The sequence below is a fragment of the Mercenaria mercenaria genome, chromosome 11, assembly GCF_021730395.1.
Source record: "Mercenaria mercenaria strain notata chromosome 11, MADL_Memer_1, whole genome shotgun sequence".
NCBI classification, from domain to species: domain Eukaryota; kingdom Metazoa; phylum Mollusca; class Bivalvia; order Venerida; family Veneridae; genus Mercenaria; species Mercenaria mercenaria.
The window spans coordinates 44,096,517-44,113,380 of NC_069371.1; the positions used below are offsets into that span (position 1 = coordinate 44,096,517).

General features: G+C 36.0%; 1 protein-coding gene across 2 annotated transcripts in view; it reads left to right on the plus strand.

The window, feature by feature from the left end:
- Positions 1-16,864, plus strand: part of LOC123530719 (WAS/WASL-interacting protein family member 1-like) — a 33,746-nt gene that overhangs the window by 7,943 nt on the left and 8,939 nt on the right. The window contains exons 3-7 of one of the 2 annotated variants that reach the window (XM_045311474.2): positions 92-217; positions 1,481-1,567; positions 7,423-7,524; positions 11,425-12,354; positions 15,735-15,842. In XM_045311474.2, coding sequence (XP_045167409.2) covers positions 92-217; positions 1,481-1,567; positions 7,423-7,524; positions 11,425-12,354; positions 15,735-15,842 — 1,353 coding nt within the window. The remainder of the gene's footprint in view (positions 1-91; positions 218-1,480; positions 1,568-7,422; positions 7,525-11,424; positions 12,355-15,734; positions 15,843-16,864) is intronic. The other variant, XM_045311475.2, reaches the window with a different exon arrangement.

Consider the following 16,864-nt stretch of genomic DNA (forward strand, 5'->3'; position numbering starts at 1 on the left):
GTTAGACGAGTCTTGAAACTCTTTCGCATTTCGCAATGACTGTAATATGTTGGAAAAGACTATGCTTATGTTAACATCACAATACTTTCAGGTAACAAGCCCTCCCCTATGGGTATGGGCGGAGGAGGTGGGCCGGGGAAGTTCAATACTGTAGCAAGTAGGCCAAGTTCAGGCTCTCATGGAGCTATTCCGTTTGGGAGAGGATCTATGGATGATTGTAAGTTAGAAATTTCATTATTTTATTACCATGTTTACAGCTTAAGTATTTTTGTACATAAAAAAAGACAAAAGGTCTCAGTTTTAATATTTTACATAGTTGGGCCTTTTGAAATAGACACCAGATTCAAGGGCAATTTAACTAGTCTATTATGCAGTTCCTTTTATATTATATATATTTACTCTGTTTCTTAAATCTGTTAAATAATTTAAACTTAAAAAAAGAATTCTTACTGCAGTGTTGTGTAAATGAACAAAAGGAAAACTGTCGTAATTCATGTAATTATAAAATAAAAAAGGAGTATATATATGACAGTTTTCCGTTAAGCCCTCAATATGTATAGTTGGTTGATATAAATGACTGTCCATGTCATTTCTTCTATGATAACACCAGGGCAAAGAAACTACATTTGTATCATGATGCAGCTTCTATCCTGAAGGGATGCTGGTGATAAAGCATATATATCTAACATACCTAACATAGTATTTAATTAATATTGTAGAATATATTACAAGTGTTACTTGTGGAAGATTGTCATTTAATTCATGGCAGAATGCCATACACCAAGTTGTTTGTCTGTTCTTGTATAGGAAAATCAATTTATCTGAGTAAAATTGACAGTTATGTCACAGGTAACATTTTTTTTTTTATGAGATACATCTTCATATGTTTCAAGTTTAATTAAATTTTTATAGTATGAAAAGTAGAAAACTTCTATAAAATGACATATTGAATCATTGGAAATATTTAGTTTTATTAATTTTTTGAGTGGTTGTTAGGTATGATCATTGACTGTATATAGATAGTATCTTTCCACACAAGTGGAAATAATGATAAATGTATGGCATAATTCATTTTATAAACCAAACTGAATTTTGTAGATACTGGTATTTTTCTAAAAGAATTAACCACTTACTTATGTGTTGATTTTCAGCAGTCCAAAAATTTGAAGCAGAATTTTTAATGGTCCTATGCACAAAAAATTAATATAGATTATTTCATGGTTGCCACAAATTGTTTCAATTGTTACAATATGAGCCGCGCCATGAAAAAACCAACATAATGGCTTTGCGACCAGCATGGATCCAGACCAGCCTGCGCTTACGCGTAGTCTGGTCAGGATCCATGCTGTTCGCTAACAATTTCTCTAATTGCAATAGGCTTTGAAAGCGAACACGCTGTCTGGTCTGGATCCATGCTGGTCGCAAAGCCACTATGTTGGTTTTCTCATGGCGCGGCTCATATATCAAGTGTGATTTTCAGGTAATGGCTCAAACCATATCATAAAACCTCAAAGAAAATCTAGTCGTGGGAGGCCAACAGTGCCAGCCCCACCCCGTCCAACTAATGGTATAATAGCTATAGTGGTCATCATGTTGTTTCAGTATTTTTGTTATTGTATGTTGTTATTACATTTAGCTTTGCATTTGTCTATTTTGGCTCTTCTGTTGAACTATGGCAAACAGGCTATCCGACATAATCAACTTTGAGGACTGTATTTACTCACCTATAAGCCTAAGATTTTTTTTCCTAAAAAGAACACTTAATGTGTGGCATAGTCTTATAAGTGAAACAGTGTCATTGATCTACAATATATATCAAAGAGTCTACAAAATGCTGCTGATTTTGAAGTATTTAAAGGCACCTGTATTAACCTTTAGCCTGCTGGTGGCAAGAGATTCTGACTTTGAGACTAGTGCAGACTAAGATTAGCCTGCACATCCATGCAGGCTGTTCATGGTCTGCACTGTTCACTACTGTCAGTACACCCTTTAAATAAGTGGTATTGCCCAAATTTATCTGGACCAGTCCATTTTAGAAATATAGCAGGGTAAAGGTTAAAGAAGGATTGTCTAATAGACATGTTAATACGGTACCTCTTAATTGAATATATATACACATTTTGATATGTGACAGCATTGCCGTATGAAACTTCACCGCCTGAGAAGGGAAGTGAATTTGATTTTTACCAAAGTTTTACGATTTTCGAATTGCCATGATATGGTGATAATAATGCTTTATCAGCTGTCCAAGCTACTTTGTTCTTCGATCTAAAATGTTCCATATTGTAATTCACAGAACAGAAGCAATTCTTTTGTCCAAATAATAGGTTCGATATAGTTTGGATAGCCTGTATGTATGACAGAATGTTCAGAGTTAATATTTTTTGTTATTGTGCATCAAATCAGGCTGAAGAAAGATATTGAAATAATTGAAATGAGAGAAGCTGAGCTTAAATTTGGGGAAATGACCTTATTACCTCCATTTTCTAGACAGTAGCATAGGAGTAAAAGTAGCACAAAATGCATGAACAGATGTACAAAGTATGACTTTCTGTCTCGCATCATTTTTCTTGTTTGTTTTGGTTCATGCTTTTAAGTAAGTGCCGAGTACTTTCATGAAATTAGTATGACATTTTTGATTGTTATGAAGTTTGAATGATATATATTTTTGTTATGTTATTAGACTTATTAAAGCTGTTTTAATGAGTATTTTGATGGAAAAAAAGTGATTATATGTCCGCAAAACTTTTTTTGTTTGCTTCCTGAAGCATTTATGCGTTAAATGTACATTTGAACAAAAATACTGTTGTTTTACTATGTATAAGATTGGTAAAAATCACTAAAAAGTAGAATTAAATTCAATAAGATTCAGAAAGAATTAATTATGTCTCCCACCACACAGTGGTGTGGGAGACATATTGATTTACTCGTGTGTGTGCGTGTGTGTGTGTGTCATCATTACAGCTGATTATGATTACCCCAGGTCTGTTGGCGACACGCAAAGTTCAGTAAAACAATGATAGCTTGAACAATGAGGAAAGTGTCAGCTAGGTTATTTGGTATATTCAAGTTTGAAATTAGTCATTACTTTTATAAGAGATCATTGAATAAGTTATGTTCATTGTGTAAAATTGCATAACCGTATATATATATATATATATGTATTTTACAATACAAAACAAGGAAGTTAAAACCTTGCAGTAGTTTAACTGTTTCCATGTACATGTAGGAAACAATAAGAGAATTATGTGGGGTATTTTTAAAGGAAATTGGACCCCATTCTTCTATCTAAGGAATACTAGTACTTGTTTCCCCCTGAACATTACCCACTTAGATATTAAATACAAATTTTGGTGCAAAAAGATCAATTTTCTGCCCTAAGCCTTCATGAATTTTGAGAAAATGGGAATTATTTATCATTCACTAGCGTTTTGGTTCCATTTTCATGTGGCTTAAAAAGTGATGAAGGGTTGTGGGCCTATTGCCCAAAAGTGAAAGGAGAACACAGATTAAAGATATGATAATTACATGTATTATAGTTATAAACCCACATTATAGAGTTTTCAGTATTTGAAAAAATGGACCTCTGTGATAAAGTTGTGTTTGTTTGTGTTTAATTTTCAAGAAAGAATGATGGACCCAAACATTCTACTTCGATTGTCTGAAAAACTGAAGGCGAAATCAAACAAAACTGTGTCGTCTGAGTTGTTCTTTAAATGCATTGTACACTAGATTTTTTTCTGCAGGTTTTAATGACAAGAAACAAATAGAAAGGGATTTTATTTGGGGTGGACAGTGGGGATAAAGGCTATGCATTGGACTGAATTTATGAAAATTTACGTGATTTTCTGAGAATTAGTGCTCACGACAACAGTGACTGTTTGGTCCACCTTGTCTGTAACAAGATATTTCCATGATTTCTTGTACAATATATGACAATACGATGAATTTATCGTCAAAAAAGATTTGGGTAAAATATTTTCCACTGTTAATTTCAGCCATTTTGAAATTTTCAGTGTTGACTGCATTTTTTCGGAAGTTTTCAGTTTACATATAGTTAGTATAAAAGCAAGTATATTTTCTGTGCAAAAAATGGGTAGAGTTTCTAATAAATAAATCTTTAAAACAGGGAAAAAATACTTTTTGGGCCATAAAATTGACATTATTAAAGATATTGTAAAAAATGGATCTGTCTATTAAAGGAAAAAATGAACACCTGTTGAGGATAGAGAGAATTTCTGCTATTGTAAAAGGACATTGAGGAAGATATTGGAAACTTTAAGATAATAATGATAATTGTGTACAATGTAAAATTTCCTTAAGCTTTTGGTATTAATATACGAGTTCATTTTGTCCCCAGATTTCCGTTGAGGAAATAAGTTTGAAGTGTTTCACAATACAGATAGCCTTTGATGACTGAAATACACTTGAATAAAGATAGAAACTTGATCAGTGAAGGTCCAATTTATCTCTTAAGATGTGTTTAAACTTTATGAAAATTTGATCTTGGTGCGGTTAATTTTAGGTCAAAATATATATGGCTTGTATTGTATTGTATGCAAGTTTTATATTGGATAAACTTTGGAAAATTCTATAAATTGTATATGTTTGTAATAAATCCTTTGCAATAAATGCTTTTTAATTAACTTTGGTTTTTGATAACCACTGTAACAGCAGATGTTAGTGGAATTTGTACATGAATTTCAAGTCAAATCACTCTGTATCGGCTATTACTAAATTTATGTATTAGATTCAAACTTAAAATACCAGTTCCTTATCATCACCCACATCATTATGATACATTATTTAGATACACCAATACTTCATGACTTTTTGCTTCTTTTACTTAGAATTTCATGGTATTTTTTTATGCACATTCTTTTTATATCTTAATATTAATGAAACTTTATTGACATCATATGACACAAGGTCCATAACTAGTTCCAGTTTCAGGTTAAAGATTTGATGTTCTTCCACTCTATCTCTGTTGTTATTAAATGAATTTGATTCAGACTTAAAATATTTGTTCCACATCATCACCCACAAACAACCTAAAGACTAGAACTCTGACAAAAATATTCTGTGAAGTTAATTTCCCTGTTGTACTTAAACTTTTGGTTAATGTTTTGATGCACTGTCAGTCTAACTCTGTTCTTACTAAGTTGTGAAACTCCAACTTATAATGTTGTAAAGCATCATCAGCAACATTGGGGGTAATAATCACTCCATTGATAGCTCTAGTTTCCTCAGATATGCCATATTTCACTAACAAGCTTCAAAATAGTAAAGTGTTCTGTCTTAATAGACACATTGGACTGCTCTGCTCTTTTTGATGGTTTGATTAAAGATAGTGTGTCGAAAATCATTTGTGCTCCACCTCTGATTCATGTGGAGAAGTTGGCATTTACCTGCAGAGAACAGGTAAGTACTGATATAGAATCCAGGAACACTGGTTAGGATAACTGAAATACTGTTAAAAATGAGATGATTTACAGAATTGTTTTGACAACTCTGGCTTACATTTTGTCAAGATTACATTTTAGATGACCTCGCTTTTAAGTTCCACATGTTGGCAAAATTATGCCCCGTTTTTTACTAAGAAGTTTTGATGAATGTTTGGCATGTTTTTACTAAGCAGGTTTTCCCAGAAACCTTTATTCTGAATGTGCTTTTAGTTTCGTCATAAGGCTTCAGTATCATAAAATCATTAATGATAGCGCTTGGCCAGGTTCTGTAACTCTGATTACAGTTTACAAAATTATGCCCCTTTTTCTAACTCGGAAATGTTTTAGTATAATATATGAAAGCATTAAGCTGGTATATTTTGCAGAAAGGTTTCAAATAGTTGAACTTGTTCCCTTTCAACAGTTCCTGTTAGCAGCATTTGTTAATGGCTGCAACTTTGGGTAAAGTAGTTTAGTAAACCGTCCTTGTAGTAAAGTGGTGTCATGGGGGTATTACATTCAGTTTTTGATTCAAGGGATACATGAGAGCCTTTTTTTCGACAGAGTTTCAGTCCTAATTAATTTGATTAGCATTTTGCATCACTTCAAGTCTTGCAGTGTTTATTGCCTGCTATGATATATGACTACAGATCACTGATTACAGCTTCAGTTTGTTTACACTGTCAAATATTGTATTTGTTTGTTTGGTATTGTAAATATACCACAAGCAGGAAAGATTAATTTCTTCTCGGGTCGATAGACACAACATTTTTGTCTTTAAGAAGGTTGAATTCATTGTATCAGAAATGCGACCCTGCTTGATTTAATTTATTTCTATATTTTGTTCTTCTATAAAATATAAGTACAAAGTAAAAGGTTGGAAATGATTGAAGTTTGCAGTTTTATAAATCAAAAGACTGCAAAATAGTTATTTACAAATCGAAAGGCTACAAAATAATTATTTATAAATCGAAAGGCTGCAAAATAGTTATCTGATAGAAACCCACATTGTAACTTGTGACGTCTTTGTTTATCAGATATAATGTTGTGATGAAGTAAGTGTGCTGAAACAATTGAATAGAGCTCTTAATTGTTTCCTGTCCCAAACAGTTAATGTTGTATTTATGTTTGAACTTCTTCATCAGTGTTATAAAATAAATCGAGAGTACATTTTGTGTATACTGGTACATGTCGCCCTAAGTGTTTTCGTTATTATTGATTATATATTATGAACATCAGCTGATTCCGATGTTGAAAACCTCATGTTATTGTCTATCTAACAGTTTGATATAAATTCCTTTCAGATAATAGCTAAAATTTGTAGCACTTTGAAGATGATAAATGATAGATTGAAATGAAAAACAGCACATTGGAATGCATGAAATACAAGATATGATAGATATATGCAGATAATACATGCTGTTACAGACTTCTTGTAGGGAGAGGTTAATGGTTTAAAAGAAAATTTGCTTAAATAGTGTGTTTTGTAAATGATATACACAGCAGCCACACACACACAGCTTGGAAAGGTCTCGAGCTAGTGACCTTTCTTGCTACGAGACAGTTACATATTTCCACTGTAGAATCTTTTTTATTGAATTATCATGTTACAGTTAAGATGGTACCTCTAAAATATCGGTTTTGAACATTTTTAACTTAAGTAAATAAATTCAAAGGTCATGTGGGTTCTTATGTATGTTTATATGATTAGAAATTTGTATAACCTCAAGCAGGAGTTGTACATTTTACCAGGTTTTTTATATTATGTTTTTATATTTAGAGTTTGAAGTTCTGTCAGGTTTATATATTCCAGAGTTTGAAGTTTATATTTGGTTTGTATGTTTATATATTCCAGAGTATGAACTCGATCTTGTTAATATGTTTGTAAAATATAAAGTAGGCTTTATATATGCCAAAGTTTGAACCTTCTATTAGGTTATTCCAGAGTTTTAAAGTTGTGTATGTTTATATATTACAGCTGCCCCGGCACCTCCTGTAGGGGGTCTAGGTGGTTTATTTGCTGGTGGTATACCGCGGTTACCGAACAAAGGTGGGAGAACTGCAGGTGGAGCACCAAGAGGTTAGTTTATCAACACACCATCCTTTTAAAGTATAATGGCTTCGAATATTTCAATTACAGTCAAACCTGTATTAAAATTTAGCCTGCTGGCAGCAAGTAATTCTGCCTTTGCGACCAGTGCAGACCAAGATCAGCATGCACATCTGTGCAGGCTGATCATGGTCTACACTGTTCGTTATTCAGTCAGTAAATTTTCAGTGAACACCCCTTCAAATAATAAATGGTGTTGCCCAAACTGAATGATGGACCAGTCCATTTTAGAAATTTAGCAGTCTAAAGGTTAAAGCTGTCAGCTCATGGAACAACACAGTCTGGCTGCATAAGGTAAAAGATTGCTTCAGAAAAGTTGAAATTAGGACAAAGAGTCAGTTTGGAATAGTCACTGCTTATTGTAAATGGCTGCTTAATTCAGGGTGCTTTGACTATTACACTTCTTGCTTTATGAAGATATGCAGTAACTGTTTATTTTGCCAAGTAATCACCTTCCTGAATTTCTTTATCATTTATTTCTCTGAATCATAACCATGATAAACTGATTTATTTTGAGCTCAGTCTCAACTTGTAGTTATTTTGCAAAATCAATGAAACCTTTCAATTCATTGATATTAGTTGGTGACCAATTTTTTCGGATTTCTTGGTTTAGTCAAGCCAGGAAATTAAATCACTTAACAAGCAGATTTTCCATTTCCTACATTTAGATTGATAGGTTCGTATTCACAAATTCATATTCCAATGAAATAGCCATTTAATTTTGGGCAGAACCACAACTTTTTATGCCAGTGAAATAATTAAATGATTTAACACAGTTTTCAGTTAATTTTAGGATTATCTGTTAGCATAGTTTAGATTGTCTTTGGTTTGCAGTTTTACTGTAGAGGCACCATTTTCTACTTGATTTACGTAAAATTTTGTTAGAATGAATGTTCGTTGTTATGAACTCAGTGGCCGTTTCTAAACTGGGTCACTTCAGTTTAAAACCTAGTTGTCTATGTTAAATCATAGAAACACATTGACACATAAAGTATATAGTCCTGAGTATACATTGAAAAACGTTAATTATTATATACCCACAACAGTGGGGTATAAGAGTGATGGCGGTTGTCTTTGTTTCTGGTTCGATGAAATCTGAAGCTGACCAATTTAAACATTTGGTACAGTGTAATCAAATAAGTCGTTTCAATTGGTCGTAGTCAATGCAAGGTCACAGTGCTGAAGTAACGGTTCGGTGAACTTGGAGTGGGCTAGATCGTATTGGTACAAGGTAACTATAATGAGTAGTTCACTTGAGGTAGTATAGTCATGAGGTAAGTACATCAGTTAAATAATTATTACCCACAAAAATGGGGGTATATAGGATGAGTTGGCGTTGTTGGTCGTCGGTTGGTCTGTGGTTTTCATGAGTTTCCGGATGATAACTCATGAAAGCTTGACCGATTTAACAATTTTTGGTACACAGGTGTAACATCAGAAAATACAGGTCAGTTTTGAATTTGGGGTCTAAACAGTTAAATGGTTTCCGGATGATAACTTGAGAACGCTTGGGCCTAGGATCATAAATTTTGGTACACAGATGTAACATTATGAATTGCAGGTCAAGCACGACTTTGAGGTCTGTAGGTCAAAGGTCAAGGTCACAGTGACTCGGAACAGTTAAACGGTTTCCGGATGATAACTTGAGAACGCTTGGGCTTAGGATCATAAATTTTGGTACACAGGTGTAACATCATGAAATGCAGGTCAAGTTTGACTTTGAGGTCTGTAGGTCAAAGGTCAAGGTCACAGTGACTCGGAACAGTTAAACGGTTTCCTGATGATAACTTGAGAATGCTTGGGCCTAGGATCATGAAAACTGATAGGGAGGTTTAGGGACTACCTTAGCCTGGAAATTTAGGGAGAAGTGACTTCTCCCTCCTGGGGAAATAGGGAGAAGTTTTGTTTTGAAATTTTGGGAGAAGTTCGGCTAACGCGAGACAGGACATTGCTTACATGCATTAAATAACAATAATAATGTTTATTCAGTTCCATTTGTAGTATTATCTTGTTATGATTTAATTAAAAAATGGTGCAATGTTTCAACAATACAGTAAATATTTGCACTGTTTTACTGCAAAATGTTTGACAACTTGGCACAACAAATCCTTCCTCATATAACCAGTACTTAATATTTCTTGGATTTCTTCCTTCCTAGAGCAGCTTTTTCACGCATGTGAGCATTTTGAGATTAAAAATTTTATATGTAGTTCCTTCAATCTGACAAACTACAGAGTTTAAAAAACTGAAACTTACAATGAAATGTTATTTGTATTGATCAGTAGATAAAATGCTTAAAAATCAGGGGCAATATTTTTTAAAAGTACGTATTTTGACATAAAAAATCTAAAAATTGGTTAAATGCATTACCTCCCTTTAACACATTTAGTTGTCTGCTATTTTTATCAAACAACAAATTTAATAGTTTGTCAAAGGCCTTATATTTAACTGGTATGTTTTTAATGAAAGAGAAATGCAGATTAAAATGAATAGTAAGCAGATCCCGATTGAAAAATAAACGTCGGGAGTAACGGGTAGTCTACATTGTCATGGCAATAAAAAGTTTTGAAACAAATTTTATCCAAAAACAAGAATTACTGAATAAGATATTTCCTTATAAAATACCGAGGACGTTCGGTTGACTCGAGCTTTCGTGTTTTTACCCGCGAAAATCAAGAAAAAATCAAAGTTGGTACAAAAAAAAGTGTCTCGTGCGTCGGCTCGATCCGCGATATGCGTCTCGAGTTCGAAAGTTCTGCTCGGTGAATTTCAATTGTTCACCGCCACAAACGGAAGTATGACAGTAGGCGGAGCGTCGTATGTTAATTAGCTACTGAGAGATGTCAATCACGCCACGCGCCGACTGACACGTAATTAGGATTGTAATTCGGAAGTTAATTATCGCTGTTTTACAAAGTTTTCGGGCTCTCTGATCTCCGATGTCGGTAAACTTTAATTATTACTCTTTCATTCTTTAATTATCGTTTACTGCAATCACATTAAATGCAAACAATTAGCAGCTTATCCTGCGGCGTTAATCTCAAATCGAGTGATCATCTTTTGTTGTCATGGACACGTTTCGCCGCGCGTGCCTCCCGGTGACATTCTGTGTATTGCGTAACATAACCGAGATGTATAATCTCGGCACACTTTATTGCCGATTATGTTTTCCTTTTATCCAATTTTAGGGCGACTTGAATTTCGCTTTTTTGGGCGGGAAGGGCGAAGTGAAATATTTTAAAGCGAAGTTATCGCTCAACTTCGCCTAAAACGCAGTCCCTGGAGGTTGATTATGACTAGCAGATGACCCCTAATGATTTTGAGGTCAGTAGGTCACAGGTCAAGGTCACAGTGACCCGGAACATTTAAACAGTTTTCGGACAATAACTTTAGAATGTTTGGGAATAGGATCAGGAAACTTAATCTGGAGGTTGGTCATGTCAGGCAGATGACCCGTATTGTTTTTGAGTTCCAAAGGTCAAAGGTCATTTAAACCTTTTACAGACAATAACTTGAGAACGCTTGGGCGGAGGATCATAAAATTTCATAGGGAGCTTGATCATGACTAGCAGATGACCTCTATTGATTTTGTGGTCAGTAGGTCAAAGGTCAAGCTAGTTCGGCTTTGACATTGGCTTAGTTCTGTGACAAGGCCATATTGTGGGGGTATAATTCGTCACTCCTGTGACAATTCTAGTTGAACACGTCGCTTATTTTTGAAATAATAAAAAAAATTTGCGATTTTCTGGAACAACCCTTGTAGAAATGATGATTTTTTTCTGGTCCATATGGAACAGGTTTATCAGAACTATTGTATTTGTATGATTTTACCATGGCCATTGATGAATTGTTTCTCTTTCTATTTTTCAGCGCCAGGATCAGGACCATTAAGGCCACCAGGAGCAAATAGGCCAGTACAGACTAATAGCAATAGTGTAAATCATAGTTTAGCTAATGGACCATCAAGGGGAGGGCCACCGCCCCCACCCCCTACAACAAATAAACCAACACATGCTCACAGTGAAACAGACTTATCTAATATTCATAAATCAGTGACAGATTCTATAGCTAACTTTAACAAAAGTAGTGAAAATATCAATTCAAATTCACATTCTGGTAGACCATCAACGGGGTCACATCAGAGAACTTCAGGAGCCGCTCCGAGTGTACCCAAGCCGCAACCACCGCCTCCACCTAGCAGAGGACCGCCTTCGGCGCCACCTAGTGGTGCTGCATCACATGGTGCTTCCAATTCTAATCGACCTCCGCCTCCAAATTCGAGGCCTCCAAGTATGGTTGGTCGCCCGTTGCCTCCTCCTCCCTCACCGGGGTTAGGAAACAAACATGGTGGATCATTTCCTCCACCGCCACCCCCAAATTCAAACAAATTTGCACCTCCTCCTCCCCCTTCTAGTGCAAATAAACCTCCTCCCCCTCCATCTAGTGCAAACAAACCTCCGCCTCCCCCTTCCAGTGCAAGTAAACCTCCCTCACCCATGCAAACTTCCCAGTCAAGATATCCTCCCCCTCCCCCTCCTTCAAATGTTCCTCCACCTCCCCCATCTTCTCGTCCACCCTCCAAAACAGGGCATCATCCTCCCCCTCCTCCCTCTAATCCCCCAAGTCGACCAGGTCCCCCGCCCCCTCCACAAAGAACAACTCCAATTAATGGTACAATTGGAAGGTCAGGGAGGGGAGGTGCACCACCCCCGCCCCCATCCAGAGCGCCACATTCCCATGCACCTCCACCCCCGGAGAGAAGATCTTCATCACACTACTCAGGATCTGGAGGACCTGATGGTAAGTATCTTTTAACAACATTTAGTTAGATTATATCGGTTATGCCTATTCAAAGAAGATGGTATATTGTTTTGCATGTGTTGGTTTGTATATCAGTTGGTAGACCATTTTGATTCATTTCAGTTGCTAAAAAATGCTTGGGCCTTCATTTATCAAACTTCGTTCGGTGATTTTCTCTGGTCAGTAGATGACCCTCTTTCTCCTTTTTTGGTTCAGCAGTTTAAAGGACAAGGCTTTTAACTAAAAATGGTTTCCTGTTGTTAAATGAAGAGTGATCGTAAATGGTTTCTGCTCAGTAAATAAAGAACGCCTTGTCGCACGGCAATCAAACTTCATAGGAAAATTAGTTGTGGTCAGTAAAGGGTCAACACATGTTGGTCAGAGGTCTAGGTCATGCTGGCCTGGAGTCTGAAAAGAATTTCCATTCAGTATAGCATGTGTGGGCTAATATCATCAAACTTTATAGGATTATTGTGCATGATCATAAGATGTCAGTAAGTCAAGGTCATAGTAACACAGAGGCTGAATATGATTTCAAACTATTTCTAGAGAGCATATAAATGGATTATTACATACGGTTGATACATTGCTCATAATGTTTTTTGACCTGTAAACTGAAAACTTATTTGGCAACAACTGGTTTGGCATACAGCCTCTATACTTGATAGGGTTAGGACCCCTGTTGTTAAAGGGTTATTTGGTCAAGGTCACACTAGTCTTTAAAATGGCATTCAGTTAATTACTGGAAAGGGCTTGAACATACAGCAGTAAAACTTACCAGGATGATATCCTTTTGGCCAGTAGAGGGGCCTCCGTGGCCGAGTGGTTAAGGTTGCTGACTTCAAATCACTTGCCCCTCATTGATGTGGGTTCGAAGAGCCACCCATCTGGCTTACGGAAGGTTGGTGGTTCAGCCCAGGTGCCTGCTCATGATAAAATATGCATGGAGGGGCACCTGGGATCTTCCTCCGCCATAAAAGCTGGAAAGTTGCCATATGACCTATAATTGTGTCGGTGCGACGTTAAACCCAACAAAATAAATAAATAAATAAATTTGGCCAGTAGAAAACCAGTTATTAGGTTAAAAGAAAAGCTCACAGTTTACTTGAGACTGAAAATTACACACCCATTTACCTTTAACAGGCTTTCATTGCACCATACAAGACTTTGCTACTACTTGTTGTAGTGGTTTTTCTAAGATGATATGTTGTAATATGAAGTGTTTTTCCAGTTTTTTTCCAAAATGATGCATTGTAATCACAATAACTGCAGCTATGAATTTTTACATTGTAAATATAGGACCTTTTAAGTCTGAACAAAAAGATCCTGGAAAGATTGTCTGACCTCAATGAAATAATGGATTTTAAAAGAGAATAATTTTCAACGTCCTTGTCGCAAATTTGAGAAAAAAATCATATTTGGAACCTTTTGTTTGAAATCAGGGGAAAAAACTAATATTGGAAAGCATTTTCCCCAAACAAACAAAAATAAATAAAGATGCAGTTAAAATCTTGTTAGTTTTCTATGACTAGTGTGTCTCCTCTACTTATCAAAATGATGGTACAATGTGTATTTGGTTAATCTAACTTTTCTTTTTGTCTAGCTTCAGTAAGTTTTTAGCTCACCTGTCACATAGTGACAAGGTGAGCTTTTGTGATCACGCAGCATCCGTTGTCCGTCCGTCTGTCCGTAAACTTTTGCTTGTGACCACTCTAGAGGTCACATTTTTCGTGGGATCTTTATGAAAGTTGGTCAGAATGTTCATCTTTTTGATACCTAGGTCAAGTTCGAAACTGGGTCACGTGCCGTCAAAAACTAGGTCAGTAGGTCTAAAAATAGAAAAACCTTGTGACCTCTGTAGAGGCCATATATTTCAAAAGATCTTCATGAAAATTGGTGAGAATGTTCACCTTGATGATATCTAGGTCAAGTTCGAAACTGGGTCACGTGCCTTCAAAAACTAGGTCAGTAGGTCTTAAAATAGAAAAACCTTGTGACCTCTCTGGAGGCCATATTTTTCAGGAGATCTTCATGAATATTGGTCAGAATGTCAGCTTGATGATATCTAGGTCAAGTTCGAAACTGGTCAAGTGGGGTCAAAACTGGTCATTAGGTCTAAAGTAGAAACTGTGACTCTCTAGAGGCATATTTCTCAATGGATCTTCATGAATGGTCAAAATGTTCACCTTGATGTATCTAGGCAAGATCGAAACTGGGTCACGTGGGGTTAAAAACTAGGTCAGTAGATCTAAAAATAGAAAAACCTTGTGACCTCTTTAGAGGCCATATTTTACATGAGATCTTCATGAATATTGGTCAGAATGTTCACCTTGGTGATATCTAGATCAAGTTCAAACTGGGTCATGTGGGGTCAAAAAATAGGTCAGTAGGTCTAAAAAAAGAAAAACCTTGTGACCTCTCTAGAGGCCATATTTCTCAATGGATCTTCATGAAAATTTATCAGAATGTTCACCTTGATGATATCTAGGTCAAGATCAAAACTGGGTCATGTGCGGTCAAAAGCTAGGTCAGTAGGTCTAAAAATAGAAAAACCTTGTGACCTCTCTAGAGGCCATATTTTTCCATGGATCTTCATGAAAATTGGTCAGAATGTTTACCTTGATGATATCTAGGTCAGGTTCGAAACTGGGTCACGTGGGATTAAAAACTAGGTCAGTAGATCTAAAAATAGAAAAACCTTGTGACCTCTCTGGAGGCCATATTTTTCATGAGATCTTCATGAATATTGGTCAGAATGTTCACCTTGGTGATATCTAGATCAAGTTCGAAACTGGGTCATGTGGGATCAAAAACTAGGTCAGTAGGTCTAAAAATAGAAAAACCTTGTGACCTCTCTAGAGGCCATATTTCTCAATGGATCTTCATGAAAATGGGTGAGAATGTTCAGCTTGATGATATCTAAGTCGATTCGTAACTGGGTCATGTGCGGTCAAAAACTATGTCAGTAGGTCGAAAAATAGAAAAGCCTTGTGACCTCTCTGGAGGCCATATTTTTCAAGAGATCTTCATGAAAATTGGTGAGAATGTTCACCTTGATGATATCTAGGTCAGAGATAAAAGTGGGTCACATGCCTTCAAAAACTAGGTCATTAGGTCAAATAATAGAAAAACCTTGTGACCTCTCAAGAGGCCATATTTTTCAATGGATCTTCATGAAAATTGGTCAGAATTTTTTATCTTGATGATATCTAGGTCACATGTGCTCAAAAACTAGGTCACTGTGTCAAATAATAGAAATAACAACGTCATACTCAGTTCAACACTGGGTCATGTGGGGATAGATGAGCGATTCAGGACCATCGTGGTCCTCTTGTTTCATATGGTTAACAAGTTGCAATACCAGATATTTTTATTTTCAGATTTTGAAGTTCGATTTCACTTCCATGCTGCACATGACTTCCCGCCTCCTGAACCAATGGGAAGACAAAACAAAACTTACCCTAGTAAAAACGTGAAAACAAACAATGGTAAAATCTTCTATAATATTTTTGTGATCATATTTATTGTACCCCCCAACAACAAAGTTGTAAGGGGGGGTATACTGGTTTCAGGTTGTCTGTCCGTAGACGCAATCTTGTGCGCACCATCTCTCCTTATCCCCTTGACAAAATTTAATGAAACTTCACACAAGTGATCAGTACCAACAGTAGTTGTGCATGGGGCATGTTAGGTTCTTTTAGAAAAAAAATTTGCAGAGTTATGGGACTTTGTTTTTTTGTTACTATACTATATACATAGACACAATCTTGTGCGCACCATCTCTCCTCATCCCCGACACAATTTAATGAAACTTCACACAAGTGATCAGTAACAACAGTAGTTGTGCATGGGGCATGTTAGGTTCTTTCAGAAAAAAAATTTGCAGAGTTATGGGACTTTGTTTTTTGTTACTATACTATATACATAGACACAATCTTGTGCGCACAATCTCTCCTCATCCCCTTGACACAATTTAATGAAATTTCACACAAGTGATCAGTAACAACAGTAGTTGTGCATGGGGCATGTTAGGTTCTTTCAGCGACAAAAATTGCAGAGTTATGGGACTTTGTTTCTTGTTAACATACTATGTACATACAGTCTGCATATGCAATCTTGTGCGTGCCTAATCTACCAAACCCTTGCGCACAATTTAATGAAACTTCACACAAGTGATCAGTACCAACCCTAGTTGTGCATGGTGCATGTTACATTCTTTTAGATAAATATTCTGCATAGTTATGGAACTTTGTTTTTTGTTACTATACTGTATACATACAGTCTATATACATACAGTCCACATAATTATGCAATCTTGTGTGCGTCATATTGCAATGTACTGTGTCAGTGCATGCGGGGGGTACATTCATCACCTTTAGTGATAGCTCTAGTTTATATTCATCTCTGTAAATTATGCATCTTTAAGCAATTAATTATGTCTCCCACCTCACAGTGGTGTGGGAGACATATTGATTTGCTCCAGTCTGTATGTGTCTGTCACAAATCTTGT